At 37.4% G+C, this 19,993-nt stretch overlaps 2 protein-coding genes, 1 non-coding gene and 3 pseudogenes across 6 annotated transcripts; 4 read left to right on the top strand and 2 right to left on the bottom strand.

The window, feature by feature from the left end:
• The first annotated feature begins 88 nt into the window (after positions 1-88).
• F35E2.11 lies at positions 89-2,509 on the top strand (annotated as a pseudogene). Its single transcript has 5 exons — positions 89-200; positions 246-443; positions 496-974; positions 1,735-1,942; positions 2,147-2,509. Coding segments are annotated over exons 1-5 (1,360 nt in total).
• Positions 2,510-7,240: 4,731 nt separating this feature from the next.
• try-16 (TRYpsin-like protease) lies at positions 7,241-10,167 on the top strand. The gene is made up of 8 exons (NM_060586.4): positions 7,241-7,425; positions 7,650-8,066; positions 8,148-8,357; positions 8,468-8,668; positions 9,005-9,191; positions 9,237-9,466; positions 9,521-9,712; positions 9,763-10,167. The coding sequence occupies exons 1-8, from the start codon at positions 7,305-7,307 to the stop codon at positions 10,134-10,136; spliced, it is 1,932 nt and encodes a 643-aa protein (NP_492987.2). The 5' UTR covers positions 7,241-7,304; the 3' UTR covers positions 10,137-10,167.
• A 463-nt stretch (positions 10,168-10,630) lies between these two features.
• On the top strand, positions 10,631-13,665 carry F35E2.10 (annotated as a pseudogene). Its single transcript has 9 exons — positions 10,631-10,751; positions 10,851-11,064; positions 11,130-11,341; positions 11,390-11,599; positions 11,882-12,154; positions 12,499-12,706; positions 12,755-12,969; positions 13,065-13,253; positions 13,301-13,665. Coding segments are annotated over exons 1-9 (2,007 nt in total).
• F35E2.8 (F-box domain-containing protein) lies at positions 13,666-14,703 on the bottom strand. Its single transcript, NM_060585.3, has 3 exons — positions 14,580-14,703; positions 13,938-14,534; positions 13,666-13,882 (listed from the first exon to the last, which is right to left on the bottom strand). Exons 1-3 carry the CDS (start codon positions 14,654-14,656, stop codon positions 13,777-13,779), a joined length of 780 nt encoding a protein of 259 aa, NP_492986.1. The 5' UTR covers positions 14,657-14,703; the 3' UTR covers positions 13,666-13,776.
• Positions 14,704-15,950: 1,247 nt separating this feature from the next.
• F35E2.7 lies at positions 15,951-18,611 on the top strand (annotated as a pseudogene). Its single transcript has 11 exons — positions 15,951-16,078; positions 16,124-16,388; positions 16,430-16,568; positions 16,614-16,700; positions 16,745-16,982; positions 17,026-17,192; positions 17,243-17,553; positions 17,745-17,871; positions 17,903-18,026; positions 18,070-18,280; positions 18,348-18,611. Coding segments are annotated over exons 1-11 (2,061 nt in total).
• F35E2.12 lies at positions 16,451-16,513 on the bottom strand. Its single transcript, NR_050609.1, has one exon. It is a non-coding gene; the product is annotated as an Unclassified non-coding RNA F35E2.12 (non-coding RNA).
• Positions 18,612-19,993: the final 1,382 nt, after the last annotated feature.

Raw genomic sequence — 19,993 nt, 5'->3', positions numbered from 1 at the left:
CAGTCTCCTTATGTTCAATAACATTTATAATAAACCCGTAATAGTAACCAAATCGATTTTCTGGCTTCTCCACAATGTAATTCAAGTCATGCATGGCTGTGAAGCTAAAGTTCAAATTGATTATTTGCCTAAACTGCCGTTTATTGCAACATTGGAGGGCAAAATTGTAAACAATGCAAGTTTTCCGTGTTTGGCTGAAGGTTTGCACTATATTTCTGTGTTCATAATTAGCATAATGTTTTCAGAGAATGTCTCCCTCAAAAATAACATAGCTCACATTTACGATTACAATGGAACATTTCGACATAGTAAACTTACAAAAAACGACGAAGATGACTTGAATTACATTGTGGAGAAGCCAGAAAATCGATTTGGTTACTATTACGGGTTTATTATAAATGTTATTGAACATAAGGAGACTGTAATCGGACTCGACCACACAGGTAAACACAGATTTTTGTAAATTATCAGACAAAAAAAGTACAATTATTTCAGGATTGACAGACCAGTACAAGGGTTATTTCTGGAAAATGCAATTTTTCCAAAAGAGCATTTGTTATCTGTCCGGCATCTGCGCGGCTCCACCGACTCCTAAGGTTCCGGCAATAACCACCACTACCACAACAACAACGAAGACGACTACAACAGCTGCTCCAACGACAACTACTACTTTTGCTCCAATCACGCAGGCTTCAACCGCTAACGCCACGACAGCTTCACCTGGTAATCTTTCAAATGTCACAGTGCTACCGTTAAATTCAACTATCCAACCATCCTCGTCAACTTCACCATCAAGCCGAATCACTGATGCTACCGAACATCCAGTGGATTCTGAAATGGGTAAGGAGTACGACGAGCAATCAACAGAAGCAACGGAGCATGAGGCTGATGAAGACAATACTGATAATGATTTGGTGGTTAGTATGGATTTCTTGGATGGAGTCGGGCACAGGATCGGGATTATTGAACTCGTTGTAATTTTTATTGGGATTCTTTTGAGCCAATAAAAACATTTTAATTGTAAGACAGAATTTTTAAGAACAATATAAAAAACGTACTCTACCTTTACAAAACTATCATTTCATAGTTTTTGGAATATTTACAGTTATTCAATACTTGTATTTGATATTGCCAAACAATTCATTGATCATTTTTCACTCAACAGGCATATTCATTATACAATCAAACAATTTTCGTGTGCTTATTACATTATACAGTGACGTCATCTGGTTTCTGCTCTGCCAGCCGCACTTTCCAATCATTAATTCTAGAATATGGGAATTATAATGCAAATCTTCAACCTATACATATTGTCATCGTCTGCCTAAAAAGTTTCTTGAATATAGGCAGTGTTATTTAATGCTCTATAACTTTTATCTTGATGGAGCTTCCATGGGTCCCAAAAAGTGTCGGCCGCTGCGAATCAGTCGTCCATCGCACTAGAAGGTGTTGGCAGGCCCTGAAACCTTGCCTGCATCAGCTATCTGTGGAATGGAGAAACTATATCATGCTTTGCTTACTCAAATTTAACTCAATACCTTTTATCAAAACATTTTAAATTGAGCACGTGGACAAAGTCTGCGGAAAACGAGAATTACCCGCGGTCCGTGACGTGCGCGCAAAAAAACGAGAGAGTTTCTCGCTTCGCTATTGGTCAATTTCAAAATGCTAGGCGTGTCCATCCAATTAGAGGCTGTAAAATTTTATGTCCTCGTTGATAATAATTGTTCTTAGACCTCCATCGAGTGTCACATTCACATTCACAGCTTTATTTTTCTGATTTTTCTCACAAAGTATGATGTTTCCCATCCTCTTCTCTTTTTTTATTATTTTTCCCAACCGTCCTCCCAATCCCTGACACCCACATATCGCCCCTCCCTAATCGAATTAGGGAGGCCAATAAAAGAGCTCTGTCAGCGTGCAGAGGACATTGTTTTGTCAAGTATGACTATCAAATCGATAGTCATATTCTTCGCTTTAACCGGTACCTACGTATAGTACCTACTGGGCCATTGATTGCAACAATCGATCTCTGCTTTCGCAGCGATATAAGTGTACCGTGTATAGCTCATGGTATGCAGACTTTTCTAAAACAACATCCATGTTTTTCCGTGTTTTCGTGTTCTCTGTAATATTTGGTTTTCAGAGAAGAGTCTTGTGAAAAAATCAGACATTGGAGAAGTGTACGATTGGAACGAAGCGAATGTAATGGGATATAGTGAAATCGTAATAGACGAAGATCCAGATGAGCCTTTCTTTGGGACAATAAAAAAGCCTCGATCCAAAAATTTATATTTTTACGGGATTCTCGCGAAAGTGATTGACGGCAAGGAGACAGTCATCGCAATGGACGAAGCTAGTAAATATTCTTTTTTTACTTGCCAAACTACTACTATTTGGCACTTAATCTCAAATTATCTAGCGCTAATACCAGTGTTCTTGAGATCTAATTTGATTTTTGTCGATTCAGTAATTACTTGCCCTACTACTGTTAGGTCAAGGAATAAGTTTTGTCGTTTTTTTTACAGTTAGATATATTTTTTGATATATTATTACAGTGCATTTTTTTCAACTTCTACGACTTTAAAGGCGCGCGCATTTATACAAAATGGTCCCGTCATTGGTCTCGCCACGCGCTCAACAAATCAATGGGATGCGCGTAGCGAGACCATTGCGCGAAAATGCGCGCGCCTTTAAAGTCGTAGAAGTTGGAAAAAATGCACTGTATTATTGTTATGCGAAAATATCAGTGTTGTTAAGATCTAACTCAACGTTTCGATTTTGTATTTTATTTCAGCTCTTATGTTCTACCCAATGACATAAGAGTAAGCTTCTGGCTACATTTTAAAGTAAAATTTATTCCAAAAAAGTTCGTTTTTCATTCTGAAAATCGAGCCAGAAAAAATGTTGTCAAAAAAATGAGGTTTTTGCTGGAAAAATAAAAATTTTTCCACTACCGAATGGGATTTTATGTTAAATTCGTAATTAATACATAAATACCGAATGGATGCTGAAAGCACAGCTCTCTACGATCATTTTCAACGATTTTAGAACATTTAATTTTTGACCTCGAAATTTCAATTTCCCTCTTTTCCTGGACCAGTTTTTTACTGAAATGTAAATTTTATGCCTTAAATCTTATTATTTTTGCTATGAGAAGCGAGACAAACCAAAAGTTTTTGGCCATGAGTTCCTCGAGCCCCGTTCCTGAAGTTGTGGGCTTCAAGCCTTGCTCAGGAAGCTGAACAGTTCATTCTTGACCAATTTCCAAAATTTTAAATGCTATAATATTTTACTTTTTACGCTGATTTCAAATATATACTTTTTTTCTTCCAATTCCTATTATGAGCGGAGTTACGGCGCTTTCAAGTTTCAGCAATCCTCTCTCTCTCTCTTGCCTCCTCCCTCTTATGCATAGGGTGGCTGTAATATGGTCTCTAATTACTGTTTCAGGATCAGATATGTATATTTTACGACATATCGAAGAACAATCGACAGCATCACCACATTTGTTTTTGTAAGAGGTCCCTCAATAGGTTGTAAAACAGTCTATAATATCCACCTTTCTTCCTGCAAGAAAGGAGGTAATGTAGAGACTGTACATTCATTGGAATTGAGGGGTTGACAATTATTATTTTAATTTTCTAATAAAAATACATTTAAATAAAAAAATACATTTTAAACTTTAAAATAAATTTTTTTTTAATTTTAGGTCTGCTTTCTTCGCGGGGACAGAGCGCCGCAGGCGCTCTGAATCTAAATTATAGGCAGAGCAGGCCGAAGGCCTGCTATGCCAGTCGGCTTTTACTGCCGGGTCAGAGCGCCGCAGGCGCTCTGAATCTAAATTATAGGCAGAGCAGGCCGAAGGCCTGCTATGCCAGTAGGCTTTCACTGCCGGGTCAGAGCGCCGCAGGCGCTCTGAATCTAAATTGTGTAGTGCAAGGAAACAAAAATAGCTTTAAAACACTAAAAACAGTACGAATCAATCATAAAGTGCAAGCAGAAAACATACAAAAATATTTTACCCTGTGTGGGGTCGAACTGAAGGGGCACCCACCCAGCTGCCCCACAGACCAACCCTCTACCACTTTTAAGGCATAAAATTTACATTTCAGTAAAAAACTGATCCAGGAAAAGAGGGAAATTGAAATTTCGAGGTCAAAAATTAAATGTTCTAAAATCGTTGAAAATGATCGTAGAGAGCTGTGCTTTCAGCATCCATTCGGTATTTATGTATTAATTACGAATTTAACATAAAATCCCCGTCGGTAGTGGAAAAATTTTTATTTTTCCAGCAAAAACCTCATTTTTTTGACAACATTTTTTCTGGCTCGATTTTCAGAATGAAAAACGAACTTTTTTGGAATAAATTTTACTTTAAAATGTAGCCAGAAGCTTACTCTACAATACTTTTACCTCAAAACCCAAGATTTGTAAAAGAGAACAGCGCACGAAGCGGTGGTTTGAGGATTGCACCCAAAAAAACACACCAAGGGGGAGATGCGGCGGGTGAAAGAGCGCGCACCACGGTTTGGAGCTCTATAAAGTAGGCTTAAAGTGCTCAGATCGGAATGATTTTTAATACAACAGACGCGCCTCGTCGAGTTGTATATACGCCTAAAAAATCTCGTGAAATAACAAAAATAGCAAAAAAATGTCCGAAATGGGACATTTTCGGACATTTGCGGAGGAACCTTATTTTGCAAAAACGACTACCCGTGGCACACACGCGATTTAAGAGGAAAATGCAGACTAGCAAATCGGAGATTTGCTAGGCTTCGCAGTTTGGTTCGGCGTAGAGTAACTCAAGAATAATTCGCTTTATTAATATTTAGCCAAGTGTTGAGTAAATGTCAAGTAAATGTGCTGAAGTTTGTCAAGACCGGCCAAATTTAGTTTAATGATAATTTTATAAATAACAATTTCCATTTTTCAAATCGCACTTAACGGTTCCCCACTGTTTCTACATGTATTCGGGCCTGCGTCCCTCATTGTGAATTATTGGGCTCAAAATAGGCTTAACAGTTTTCCAACGCTTCTATGCGTATTCGTGCCTGTGGCCCTGAACCTGAATTACTTAGCTAAAAATAGGCTTGACGGATCTCCAACACTTCTTCGTGTATTTGGGTATGCGGCCCTCAACTCGGGTTTATTGGGCTCAGAATAGGCTTAATGGATGTCCAATACTTTTGTGTATTCGGGCCTGCGGCCCTCAATCCGGATTACCTGACCTTTCCAAAAACAGACGTAGTTATGGAAACATACGTCTCATAGAAGGCCTCCAGCCTGCTCTGCTGAGAGTAGGGATAGAAAAGGTCTAAAGTTTCTAAGAGTAAGAAGGATTTTTTGGGTTTGAGTGAAAAACAATAGCATTGCAGGCCTCCAGTCTGCCCTGCTGGAAGTGAGGTTTAAAGTGACCAAAATGTCCGAGAAGTGCGGTCCTCAATAGGATTAGAAAAAAGTAGAAATCTCAAAAAATCTTTAAAATTGAACTTTCCTCACGTTATTAAAATAAGAAATGAAAATGATCGAATTCATCCCCAAAATAGAGAGAGAGAGAGAGTGGTAGGAAAGTTTTTCACGTTTAATCCATCTTTTTAATTTTGCAAAATTTGAATGATGGCCTACATTTTGGAAAGTTGGTCAATTTTTTTCAAAATAGTTTCAAAAAATTGGTAATTCGAAGTTCTCTCTTGTGCTCAAATTGGAACCAAATGTCAGAAAAACTGCTCGTATGGGATTGAAAAATATAAAACTCTTCAGTACAAAGAAAATATTCAATTTTCGCGGTCTCCAGAAACCCGCGCAAATCAGTGTTCTACCCTTCCCAAAACCAATCCCCTCAATAATGACCATGGTGGGGCAACTATTTTTGAGTCATTCGCACTTAGTGAATGCAAAAGCGCCAGCTATGAGCCAAGTTATTAAAGCTCAAAGTTTGTACATTTTTGTCGGACACCCCATTACGACAACGTGCCCTTATTTTTTATTCCTGTCAAGAATGCAATTTCAGGATTTAATATAGGAAGAGGCAGACTAGCGCACGCAGTGCGCTAGGCTTCGCAGTAGGTTAAGTTGGTAAACTGGGAAAAATTTGGAACATTTTGGACCAAAATTGACTGAGTTACGATCATTTGAAAGAAATGAAAATAATCCAACTCACATCAATGAGCGAACCAAGAGAGAGAGAGAGAGAGAGAGGCAAGGCAGTTTTTCACGTCGATTAAATAAATGTTCATCTTTTTAGTTTTTCGAAAACTTTAATGATGGCCTACATTTTCGAAAGTAGGTCAAATATTTTGAATTATGGCTCAAAAAATCGGGCTCCGTCAGGCCTAACTATGTGTCAAGTTTTGAAAAGATCCAAGAAAAACTCGAATTTTGCATCAATTAAAAGTGGTTTTTTGCCAGTACTAACACATCCACCAAAATGAAGTAGCTTCAGTTTTCCGACTCCCGTGGGCTCCCGGAGCAAAATTGTGCAACCCCGTTTTGATGACCATACTGGGACAGATTTTTGAAAGGGGGAGAAACAAAAATCAAAATTTTCGGGCCACTCCCCGCTGAGCTATAAACTCTCAAAGTACCATTACATGTTTTTGGGACATCATGTGTCGAAAAGTTGCCCTACTTTTATTTTTTCGACAAAAATGGACAACCTTGCAACATTGGGATTTAATGTAGAAGGGAAGGCAGATTTAGAGGATCTAAGCTTTAACATTTGTCAAGCATCTTTCCATACAACCAGTGCTTTCTTTATTGGAAAGTTAATTTTGACTGTTCAGATTTATTAATCGGGGCCCATCTAGTTTTAAAAGCAGGTCGGAATGAGTTGAAAACAGAAAATTGAAACAAACGGCAGTAGTGATACTATAGGATTACTCTATTACCTATCCAGTGGACGTTGACAGTTCAAAAATAGAAGAGACGCAGAAAAAATTGTTCCCCGCAACGAAAACACGCCGAAGCCACGTGGTAGCTCATGTATTGAAGCATGTTTCACGTTGAGCTACCACATGGCTTCGGCGTGTTTTCGTTGCGGGGAACAATTTTTTTTCTGCGTCTCTTCTATTTTTGAACTGTCAACGTCCACTGGATAGGTAATAGCTATATCTGAAGTTTTTGCACAAAATTTGAAATATATACGTTTTTCAATAAACATTCACGTAAAGTGTATTGAATTCCAACGAACACATATAATTCTAAACGTGACATTTTCCACATCACCAATCCAACACACCTTATCTCGTTTCACAATCAGTATCAGTTTTTGCTTGACAATTCAGTTCTTGGTTTTGTCAAGTATGAATATCAAAGTGATAGTCATATTCTTTGCTTTGACCGGTTGCATTGGATGTGACTTCTATAAATTGACGGCTGACGAGAACAAGGATCGTGCGAGTACATGTGGAAAAGAAGTACTTGGTGAGTTAATTTTTTATTTTGAAGTCGAAAAAGAGGCTCTGCATAAGTTTGAGCACTGTTTTGAAGTAAAGTACTCCAAAATCTGCCGGCTTGTCGCAAGTGTACTACGCTTGCCGGCAAACCTCCAGCGCTGGAGAGCGGGATCTAAATACTTGAAAAAATGAAACAGAAAAATAAAAATAGAACTAGTTCCGAAATATCAGTGAACGATGTTTTTCTTTTAGAGCGGAAGGGAAACGAAACCACCCCAGCTAATGTATCACAAACTGACTGGACTCTCAAGATGCATAACATCGATCACAATCCAGATCGTTATTATTTGGCAACAATGATATCTACCAGACATGTGTTGACATCCGCCCGGCTCGTTCGAAATGAATCCGGTTGGCGCGATGGGAGTAGGGATGAATGTGATGGCAAAAACCTTGTTGTTCCACCTTCTTTACTGGAAAAAGTGGAAATTCCTCAGCACGCGCAAGACGGCTCAAAATCAGTCAGTAATTCGACACGTTGCAAAATCACAGCTGCATACATTTTGGATGGTTGCGCGTCATCTTATCCGATGTTAACTGCTGGGCCGTTGATTGCAACAATTGATTACAGCTCTCAAAGCAATATAAGTGTTCCGTGTTTAGCTCAAGGTACGTTGACTTTTGCTAAAATTGCATGTTTTGTGTTGTACATAAAACTAGCAAGTACAGTAATTAATATTTCGTTTTCAGAAGAGAACCTTATGAATGTATCAGAAATTGGAGACTTGTACTTTATTGACGATTCTTACAAACTGAAGCATAGTAAAACAACGATCAACCATACTTACTCCTTATTTTACAAGACGAGTATTCCAACTGTATTTAAGTCACGACATGATTACGGGATTCTCACGAACGTTGTTGACAACAAGATGACTGTTATGGCATTTGCCGCATCAGGTAAATTTGTGTAATGTACTGGAAACAATGTAGACATAGTCTTTTCTTAATCATAGCTTAGTATTGCTCAAAATGCTAGCACTTCAACAACAAAAAATATTGTATTTCAGATGACCAAAATACTTTCTATACAATGTCATTTCTCTATAAGAGTCTATGCGAACCAACAGGAATCTGCTCACTTCCTCCAGGAGAGCTCGTAACAACTACCACAACCACTACACCAAATTCGAAGCCAACTGACAAATTTGTCAAATTGACTTCGGAAGAAAACGAAAAAAGGCTGGAAACATGTGGAAATGAGAAGATGGGTGAGTTTACATACATCAGGCTGAGCGAGTTTTACTAAAAATGACGAAATGGTCTCATTTTGCACCATGTCAAGCGCTATGAATTGGAAGACGTGCTTCTTATTAGACTTGACGGCTTACATTTCAAATTTGCATAAACCATCTCTCCCCGGTCCTCACAGATAAACTGCTCAACCTAGGCATTCGTTATCACATAACTAATGCATGTCATCTTAATAAGCAGCGTTTGATCGTGAGCATGAGCAGTATAGCACGCGTCTGACAATTGTCATGCCAAAGCTGACAAAACATTTGTGGATTAGTTTATCTGAGTTTGTCTAATCATTCTTTGTTCAGAACGGAAGGCGACAAATGACACTCCGGTCGAAGTGGGGTCTGTGAACTGGCTGGTCACCGCACAAAGCACAACTACCGACCACATATTCTCAGCGACAATGATTTCATCCCGACACTTGTTGTTTCCGGTTGAACTAAATAATTCTAGAAACAATCAACCGACATACCAGTGCGATGACAGTAAAAGGTACTTCAAATTGTATTTATACAATTTTAAACTCACAACTTACAGACATCTTTTCATTCCTCAATCTAATCTGAGCAATTTCGATTTTAATTTGCCGGTTTGTGATCAAAACAACCAGGGAAGCTCAGTCATGTGTCCACCGAAACCCACAAAACTTACGAGTGGATACATTCTTGATGGGTGTGTCAATTCTACAATCAGCGAGCCCAAGATACTCATTGGGACTATTGAGAACGTTTATCCAGCCAATACAAGTTTTCCGTGCCTAGCTGACGGTGAGATTTCTATTTAATATGTAGCTGTTTATATCCTGTAAAATGTGTTTGCAGAAAATTCCATCAAACGGTCTGATAGTGGATTCGACGCTTACTTCTTTTCTCACAGTATATGGATGCATAAGAACATCACAGTGAACATGAGCACCAGTGGCTCCTTGTTTAAGGATCCAAATTCCAAGTTATATGGAACATCGACCAAGATAGTCAACGATAAGGAAACTGTTTTTGGAATTGGTCTTACTGGTGAGCACTTCAAGTATATGTCACATATTTATCAATAGGTCGGTTTTTAGGAAAATTCGCTGTGAAGATTGCGTACTACAATGATGTGATCTGCACTCTGGCTGGAATCTGTCGTCAGTTTTCTAATGACACTCAATTTCCACTTTATTCAAATGATCCATCATCCATATCCAACAGCACCACATTGTCTTTCAATTCAACTCAGCCATCCATTACCTCGTCGACTTCCCCACCGAAACCACTCAAAAACATTACTCCTGAGGATGTGGAGGAGACTGACAAAGATGTAGAAGCAACAACTGAAGATGATGGCAATATTGATAATGATTTGGTGGTTAGTATGGATTTCTTGGATGGAGTCGGACATAAGATCGGAATTATTGAACTTGTTCTGATTCTCATTGGTATTCTTTTAAGCCAATAATTATTGATTGAATGAATAATTCATTTTTGAACTTGGAAAAATTGGAATTAGCTCCAATCCATCATATTGTCTTGCCATGAATTCAGAGAATCTAGGTTTATTAATCGGGCCCCATCTAGTTTTAAAAGCAGGTCGGAATGAGTTGAAAACAGAAAATTGAAACAAACGGCAGTAGTGATACTGAAGCATCTTCCACGTTGAGCTACCACATGGCTTCGGCGTGTTTTCGTTGCGGGGAACAATTTTTTCTGCGTCTCTTCTATTTTTGAACTGTCAACGTCCACTGGATAGGTAATAGCTATATCTGAAGTTTTTGCACAAAATTTGAAATATATACGTTTTTCAATAAACATTCACGTAGAGTGTGTTGAATTCCAACAAAACATATAATTCTAAACGTGACATTTCCCACATCACCAATCCAACACACCTTATCTCGTTTCACAATCAGTATCAGTTTTTGCTTGACAATTCAGTTCTTGGTTTTGTCAAGTATGAATATCAAAGTGATAGTCATATTCTTTGCTTTGACCTGTTGCATTGGATGTAACTTCTAAAAATTGACGCCTGACGAGAACGAGAAGCGTTTGACAACATGTGGAAACGAGAAATTTGGTGAGTTTTTGATTTCTAGCGGGATTGCTTAAATTATGAGGTATCTTGAATCAATAAGCAAAAAATCAATTACTGTGTAAAACCGATGATTTTTTTCAGTTCGTCAATCAAATAGCAGTGTCCCGAAAACTGTGTACCCCCCAGGTTGGAGCCTACTGATAACTAACAAAGCTTCCGATTCGCAGACTTCATATCTGACAACACTTATCTCACCCCGACACGCGATAACATCTGCTTTCCTTGTTCGGAATAAGGATGGTTGGTATAATCGAGTAGCAGAAGCCGGAAAGTGTGATGTTACTAAGAATACTAAGTATGTTGAAAGTTGAAAAATTTCCCTTTTCTCTAGGGGGTAATTACTTAATATTTCTCTTCTAGGCACCTCATTGTTCCACAACTTGCATTGGACGATCTGGAAGTTAATTGGAGTGCTTGTTCTTCCCGGGGAAGTTGTCGTCGTGTAAAAATCACATATGCATACATTGTGGATGGTTGTTCTGTAAAAAATCATGTTATGTGCCAGCAGCCACTCATTGCAACATTCGAACACGAGGAACAAATCTATCCCAGTTTTCCTTGTTTATCTGAAAGTATGCACTGAATATTTATGTTTTCTATGATTAATAATATGTTTTCAGGTAAATTCAACCTTCCTGATCAGAGTCAAGTTGACATTTATGACTACACTGGACAATCATATACACTTGAACAACTTAGAAAACAAGGAGACTATATTAACGGGAGGTATTACAAGGTGGGTAGACCATATCAAAGTGAGGATTATCATTACGGGATTTTGTTGAATGTTATTGAAGATAAGGAGACTGTAATCGGACTTGAGTACACAGGTAAGTACAGATTTTTTTTGTAATTTTACAGACCTATGATTGCATTTATGGGTTCAAGTTATTTTGTTGATTAAGGTGCATTTAAAGCCGATAGGTGATCGAACAGAATACAAATTGGTCACAAAAAAATTTGGCTATTTTTCGAATTTTGAACCGCCTAAAAATTTGAAACGTTTTTGAAAAGTGCCATTGCCACATTGCTTTATTTAAGCACATTTTGGGTCTATAAGTTCGACATCGTCCGAACCGTTACTCCTCCTTCAAAGAAGAAAGTTATTCCAGAATGGGAACCTGACGAGAACTATGTTTATTTCTTCAAAATGTCAGTTATCCATGAGGAACTTTGTAATCTAGCTGGAATCTGCGAGGCTCCTTGGGCATTGACAACGACTACTTCAACGACTGCTCCAACCACTGAAGTGTCCACAAGCACGACAACTTCAACTATTGCATATGAAACTTCACCACCAAATTCGAAGCCAACTGACGAATTTGTCAAATTGACTTCGGAAGAAAACGACAAAAGGCTGAGAACATGTGGAAATGAGAAGCTTGGTGAGTTTTCATACATCAGGCTGAGCGAGTTTTACTAAAAATGACGAAATGGTCTCATTTTGCACCATGTCAAGCGCTATGCATTGGAAGACGTGCTTCTTATTAGACTTGACGGCTTAAATCTCAAATTTGCATAAGCCATCTCCGCGCGGTTATCAGATAAACTGATAAACCTAGGCGTTTGTTTTCACACCGTCAATGCATGCCAGAGCAGCGTCGTCAGCAAAACACGCGTCTGACAATTGTCATGCCAAAGCTGACAGAAACATTTGTGAATTAGTTTAACTGAGTACGTCTGGCTTCATGCGCATGGAAACTTCCCAAAATTTCACTAATTTGTTCAGAACGAAAAGCGACAGATGACAATTATATCGAAGTCAATTTTTTTGTGAAGTGGCTAGTCACGGTAAAGAACGTTGAAAACATCGAACCATTCTTAGCAACGATGATTTCATCCCGAAACGTGTTGCTTCCTGCTTATCCTGTACAAAAGTTTTCTTGGATAAACCAAAAGATACACGAGATGAACACCCAGTGCGATGAAAACAACGAGTAATTTCAACCATTGTATCTATTTCAATCTGAACCCACTATTTACAGACATCGTTTTTTTCCTAAACAATTACTGACACATTTGGAAGTTAGGTCCATTTTTTGTGGACAGAAATACAATGGAAATTGTCCACGAATTCAACTCTCGAGTGCATATATTCTTGATGGGTGTAGGAATGTTCCAATCAACAAATCCATGTTACTCATTGCAACAATTGAAAATGGTTATCCAGAAAATACAAGTCATCCTTGCCTAGCTGATGGTGAGGTTTCTATTCAATATGTAACTGTCTATATCTTGCGGTTTTTATCATTAAAAAGCAAAGAAAAATTTCAATTCATCGAAATTTGTTTTCAGAAAATACCATTAATCAGTCTGATGGCTTATTCGACCTTTACGAATCTACAAAAAATTGGCATAGACACATGAGCTTGATGAGCACAAACACAAGTGATGACTCGTTTTATGTTGATTTTTACATTCATTATGGAATAGTCACCAAAATAATCAATGATAAGGAAACGCTTTTTGGAATTGGTCTCATGTGTAAGCTCTTCGAAAACTTTAAAAATGTATTCAAAAGTCGGTTTTAGACGACGGAGGCGCTAAGAAAATTACACACTACAGTGATGTGATCTGCAAACTAGCTGGAATTTGCTCTCAGTTTTCTAATGGCACTCAATTTCCACATAATTCAAATGATCCATCATCCATATCCAAAGTCACTACACTGTCTTTCAATTCAACTCAGCCAACCATTACCAAAAACATTACTCCCGTGGATGCCAAAGTCGTGGAAGAGCTTGACGAAGATGTAGAAGCAACAACTGAAGATGACGGCAATATTGATAATGATTTGGTGGTTAGTATGGATTTCTTGGATGGAGTCGGACATAGGATCGGAATTATTGAACTTGTTGTGATTCTTATTGGTATTCTGTTGAGCCAATTAATTTGATTTTGATTCGGATCTTTATAAGTAATAGTGATAAGGCTACGAAAAAAGTATTGTTGGTATACACATATTCTTTGTTTAATTAAATGCAAGATTAAATAATTATAACAACAATTAAATAACTTTCAAGTGAAGGTGTCCCCATATTTCAAAAGTCAAAAGTCCAATCCTTCCATTAGCTTGCTCGATTTGACACTTAAGTTCAGAATCAGCATCAATTCTGTAAAAAACGAGGGAGTTGGTTCATTTTTCTTATTTGAAACAAAACAACTTACATTTGTGTATCCAATCCTTTCACAAGTTCATTGAAATCGCATGTATAATCTGAACTAAACATTTCCAGCGACTTGAGATTACATCCTAGTTTCCAGGTTTTGAGTACTTCAATCATTTTCTGATCTGGGAAAGCTAGATTTCTTAGCTTCACATAAACACAATCTAGAAGCAAATTTGAATTGCTTGGTGTTAATTCGTGAAAACTATTCAATTTAACAATGAACCGACAGGCCTTGATACTTAACAAGTACTCGAATAAACTTTCAGACATGGATTCCATTTCAGAAATCGATAAGCTGATAAACTTTGGGTTAATTGGGACAAGGAGGCTTAAAGTGTCTCGGATACTCTTCTCCGTTGGGTTACAGAACAACAGTCCAGCTGTTGTCACATTGAAAATGTCTAGGAAAAACTTTATTCTGAGAAATGCTAGATCAAGGTTGTGCCTCAATTCGAATCTCGACTGAGATGTTTTGGAATTTATGCACACTGCAATGGCTGCAGGGTGCTCACAAATTCTCATGTGAAATTGGGAATTCTTTAAGAGAGTTTTAACGAGTATCTGCGATTTTTTGGATGTTTCCGAGAGGCCAACTCTGAAATTTTTCAATTTTTCAATCCGAACAAAAAAGGAAACTTACAATTCCAGAGCATTCATTGATCTGATCACTTCACTAATGATGAGGGTTGGAAGACGGAGAAGATTGAAGGGGGCCATGTTGACGAATGGAGGAGTAATGGATTATCTCAGAGAACACAAAGGGGACTGAATTATCGATCAGTATGTCTTTGCAGGTTCTCTCAGGCCCCTTCCTATCTATGAAGTTCACCAGCTGTCGGGTTTATGGCACTTCCCAGGAACGATGTTTCTAGGGAAGTGGCACAGACATAGAAAAAATGGTAATGATACAAGAAACATCCAGCAAATGCCGGAATTGCCGGAAATTTCCAAAACCGGCAATTGCCGAAATCGCAGGTTGCCGGAATTGCCGGTTGCCTGATTTACCGGTTGCCGGAATTGTAGATTGCCGGAATTGCCGGTTGCCGGAATTGCCGGTTGCCGGAATTGCCGGAATTGCCGGAATTGCCGGTTACCGAAATCGCCGGTTACCGGAATTGCAGGTTTCCGGATTTACCGGTTGCCGGAATTTTTGGTTGCCGGAATTGCAGGTTGCCGGAATTGCAGGTTACCGGAATTGCCAATTGCCGAAAATTTCCAAAACCAGCAATTGCCAAACATTTCAAAATCCGGCGATTCGATTGCCAGAACTGCCGGTTGCCGAAAATTTCCAAAGCCAGCAATTGCCGGAATTGCCGGTTACCGGAATCGCAGGTTGCCGGAATTCCCAATTGCCGAAAATTTCCAAAACCAGCAATTGCCGGAATTGCCAATTGCCAAAAAATTCAAAAACCGGCAGATGTCGGTTGCCGGAAATTGCCGGTTGCCAGAAATCAGAATTGCCGGAAATATGAAATTGATACTTTTTGTAGATTTAAGATCCAAAACATGCATTCTACTAAACAATTTTCTTTTTTCAAGCCCAAAATGATTGAACGTTTTCTGTTAGAAAATCACAAAACATTTCCAAAATATAATTAGGTATGAAACTTGGCAAATTAGACAATTTCGGCAATTTTGCAGCAAAAATAGAAAAAAGGGAATAAAATACAATCTATTAAAACCATCGAAACATCTCAAATTTTCTATGAATTTCAATTTTTGATTCTCCGAACCCTCGCTTTTTTTTACCTACCTTTTCATATGTTCTCCTTTCCTTTCCCTTTCCGCCCACTGGTATATTTTGCAGATATAATCTAGGTGAGGGAAAACATCCGTTTTGCAGGCCTATTAAGGTTATTGCTTTAGAATCTGCATATTATGAGGCTATTATTGTTGGCGTTCATGGCTACAGCTACTAAAAACAATTTTTGGCTTGAAAAATTGAAATTTCTGAAGCCTTACTTATTGTTAGACAATTGGTCTTTTGAACTACTAAAAATTTAATTTTCAGATGAATTCCTTGCCAATAAAACCAAAAAGACTAGACCTACAAGGCATTCGTGGTCTTGCTATAATTGCAGTTCTCGGTTTCCATTTTTACCCTGACTTATTTCCAAATGGATATCTTGGTGTTGATCAGTAGGTCTTCCAACTTTTTCACACTTCCAACTAGTTACTTTTCAGATTTTTTGTACTATCTGGATTTCTGATGTGTATGCTTTTAAAGAGAGCTGAGAAGGAGCCACCAATGACTTTAATCACTCTATTCTATACCAAAAGATTTAAAAGAATTCTACCACTTTACCTACTTGTCATTTGTTGCTCCATGATTTGTCTCTATTCATTTTTCCCCGAAATCCTAGTCGAAACAAATCAAGAATCTGCATTGAGGGCTTTATTTTTTGTGTCAAATACTCCAAAAACTGAAGTTCAGGATTATTTTATGATGGTATGGAACTCCAATTTTATAGATACATCCGATAATTCCAGCTGACCAAAGCCCTAGACATATTCACTCATACCTGGTCTCTGTCTGTGGAAATTCAATTTTATATCCTAATTCCTTTCATTTTCCTGCTAGCAGCCAAACTTCCATCGAAATTTGAAATTAAGTACTACGCATTTATAGGTTGGTATACAACTTTATACCTATTGTAACAAAGCTAAATTCCAGGAATTGTCTCATTTTCATTTTTCTTCTCATCGCCTCAATCGGCAGCTTTCAACAGTGTTTTTGCAAGGAAATGGCAGTTTTTAATAGGTACTAAGTTGGTTTTTCCAAAAGAATTCACATATAGTTTTCAGGAATTATCGTGCATCTCCTTGAATATTCAAAGCAACAGAGTACATTAATATATGAGGAGCTTCTTTCAAACGAGTCTGAGGAAATCAAGAGCTTGCTCACTGAAGATGACTGCATAGATATGGAAACCAATGCAATTTCAAGCTTTTGGGATTTAACAGCTGTAATTGCATATTTACTTATAATAGTTCTTTTGCTCATAATTTCATTTCCTATTCCATTGGATGCTTTAATTATAAGGTATACTCTGCCAATTGCACTTTCTATGTAGCAACAATTTCAGACCACTAATCACAATAGGTACGGGATGTTTAATGCTTATATCTGAAGATAATGCAGTTCTGTCGAATAGAGTGTTAACCTACATTGGAGATATCTCATATTCACTTTATCTAATTCATTGGCCTATTTATGCCTACTGGAAGCTTACTTATAAAGACAATATGTCATGTGAGTTGAGATGACGTCACTTGGAAAAAACAAGTCTTAATATCTTTCAGTGCTAATAGTCGCATTAATCAGCTCGATTCTTCTCGCTGTTCTTGTTTTTGAAACTTTTGAAAAGTGGTACCTCACGTTGACTTCTACAAACCTTTCCCTGCTTGTTATTATACTATTCTTCCTAAACATTCTTCTTATCAAATATGATAAGCTTTTCAATCCAAAGTCATTGGATAAAGTCACCGACGATAGCAATATTGACGACGCAATTCGACTGAATAATGACTGGAACATTCATGATATTGAACACTTAAATGTACCGTACTGCAAGTATGAAACTCCAGGCCCACTTGCATGGTGCAGTCATCAGGTATACACTCGGCTTTTGACTCTAGCTTCTGACCCAAGTTTGGCCCAAAATTATGAAAATTTTTAGCCTGAATCCAAGCTTTGCCGACGATTTGCCCAAGTTTAGCCAACTTCTGATCCAATTTAACAAACTTGAGCAATATTCTAGAGCCAAATTCTGAGCAGAATAAGCCCTTGATCTATCTTTTTCAGGGTCTAAATGCAACCTCAAAGTACAAGTTAATGATCATTGGAAATAGTTGGTCAGCAAATCATGGCACCATGTTTCATCAAGAATGTGGTTATAAAGCAAACACTATCATACAGGGATCATACCCAAGTAAGCTAATAATGTAAAGTATTGTTCTCAGAACTTGTTTCAGCTTGTGAAATGATTTATCCTACTGAACACCGGGGAGGATGCATAAGAGACTACCATAATTACTGAATTCGTGTCGAAAAAGAAAAACCTGATTACTTATTTATAATCTCAAGGTAACCAGAAGTCTCCTGATAGGAACTAAGTTTTCATTTTCAGGTATATATCTATCGGTGATCCGATACCAACAAATGTGACAAAATTGAGTGATGATCCGATCTATCAATCTATGAAATCTCAGCTTCTTGCATTTCTATCAAGTACCAAGTACATGGTTTACATTCTGAATGCCTTGCCAGCACACGATTTAAATCAGACAGAGAATATTGGAAAATGGCTAAAAGAAGGGGTAAATCCTGTTGAAGTTGAGGTAAGACCCAATCAATTCAAGATACTTGTTGAGCTTCACACATATAAAATTATATTAACCGTTTCAGAGGCGCTTGGGTGATGAGGTAGGCAAGCCGTACAAACAGGCGACCTACGAAATGGCCCGGAAAAGATATGCGGAACTAGTGACAGAATGTAATGGGCGGTGTGCTCTGGTGGACTACAAGCTTGAATTCTATAACAATGCCACTGACACCTACAAATTATTTGATGACAGAGGATTCGAATACTTCACCTCTGGATTACACTTGTCACCACATGGACTGGAAAAAGTTCGACACATTTGGACGGACCTTTGTTCGAAATTTTAATATACTATTCTGTATTAAATTAAATATTAAATTATATACGGGGTTGTGAAATCAATTATGTTATATATGTAAACCAGCCGTGGTCCGCACCTCCGGCGCGGCCCCCGACTTCTGGAGCTGAAAACTAATTTTTCTGAAGCTACCGTAATCCTACAGTACTCCTACCGTACCACTATTGTACCACTACAGTACCCCGACTATATCCCTACACTAAGCCCAACTCACTTTCTCTCCAGAAGCCAAAACGTCACAGACTACAAAGACTACATAGACTACAAACTATGGACAAACGGAATAAGCGCTTTATATATAGTAAATGATGATTGGTGTTTTATTTGTGAAAATTTAATTAAATACTCCTTCTGGGAGATGTCAAATAATTTAATAATATTCTGAGCTGAAAATTCGGGCATTAGTTTCATGAATGTCCAATTCAATAGAGTTTCTTCTCCAAATTTTTTGTTTTAGACTATTTTGGCAAGAATTCCAAAATTTTATCTATTCTATAATAATACCTTATTCAACTTTTTATTCTGGCTGTAATTCAAATTTAAAGTTTTTAAAAAAATTTGTTGCATTATTTTCTTCATAAATCCAATAAAGATATACCAAAAGAACATTAAATTAAAAATTGTAAAAAATTGTATCATTTCGGAATTTCGGAATATTTCGGAACAGAGATGGAAGGTAGAGATTACTGTCTGCACAGCGGATGTCGGTAGCTTTGAAAAATTATCGAAATATTGGCAAAAAATTAATTCAAACTTTTTAAAAATTTGAACACAGTTAATGTTTGAAGGCATAAACTTAAAAAATGAGATGAAAATGAAGATTTTTCCGTCATTTTGAATTAAAAAAAAATCAGCTTTTGGATACTGTCAATTAAAAAAAATACTTCCGCACAAGCTAGCCTACTTAGTTTGGTATTTTCTGGTATATTCGGCAATACTTAACAGTTTTATGAAAGAAAAAAAAGCACTTCATATGATTTTATCGTACTTTTCGAAGTTTCAAAAAATCAGCTTTTATATATTTTTATCAATTTTAAAAAATTACTTCCGTACAAGCTAATATACTTTGATCGGCATTTTCTGGTATTTTTGACTATGCTGAAGAATTTTATGAAATAAAAAAGAATGACTCCATATGATTTTCCCATACTTTTGAATTTTTGAAAAAATCAGCTTTTATATATTTTTATCAATTTAAAAAAAAATTACTTCCGTACAAGCTAGCCTACTTAGTTTGGTATTTTCTGGTATATTCGGCAATACTTAACAGTTTTATGAAAGAAAAAAAAAGCACTTCATATGATTTTATCGTACTTTTCGAAGTTTCAAAAAATCAGCTTTTATATATTTTTATCAATTAAAAAAAAATAC

The sequence above is a fragment of the Caenorhabditis elegans genome, chromosome I (assembly GCF_000002985.6).
Source record: "Caenorhabditis elegans chromosome I".
In the NCBI taxonomy this organism is placed as follows: domain Eukaryota; kingdom Metazoa; phylum Nematoda; class Chromadorea; order Rhabditida; family Rhabditidae; genus Caenorhabditis; species Caenorhabditis elegans.
This window is presented reverse-complemented; position numbering and strand designations above follow the sequence as displayed.

What these genes read in the sequence shown, in the direction of transcription:
- try-16 (NM_060586.4), top strand. Translation starts at nt 7,305, where the DNA reads ATGAATATCAAAGTGATAGTCATATTCTTTGCTTTGACCGGTTGCATT. An exon ending in TGTTCCGTGTTTAGCTCAAG is followed by an intron (nt 8,067 to 8,147) that starts GTACGTTGACTT and finishes TTTCGTTTTCAG; the next exon opens with AAGAGAACCTTATGAATGTA. An exon ending in CAGTGCGATGACAGTAAAAG is followed by an intron (nt 9,192 to 9,236) that starts GTACTTCAAATT and finishes CACAACTTACAG; the next exon opens with ACATCTTTTCATTCCTCAAT.
- F35E2.8 (NM_060585.3), bottom strand. Translation starts at nt 14,656, where the DNA reads ATGGCCCCCTTCAATCTTCTCCGTCTTCCAACCCTCATCATTAGTGAA. An exon ending in TCAATGAATGCTCTGGAATT is followed by an intron (nt 14,535 to 14,579) that starts GTAAGTTTCCTT and finishes GAAAAATTTCAG; the next exon opens with AGTTGGCCTCTCGGAAACAT. An exon ending in AAAGGATTGGATACACAAAT is followed by an intron (nt 13,883 to 13,937) that starts GTAAGTTGTTTT and finishes CGTTTTTTACAG; the next exon opens with AATTGATGCTGATTCTGAAC.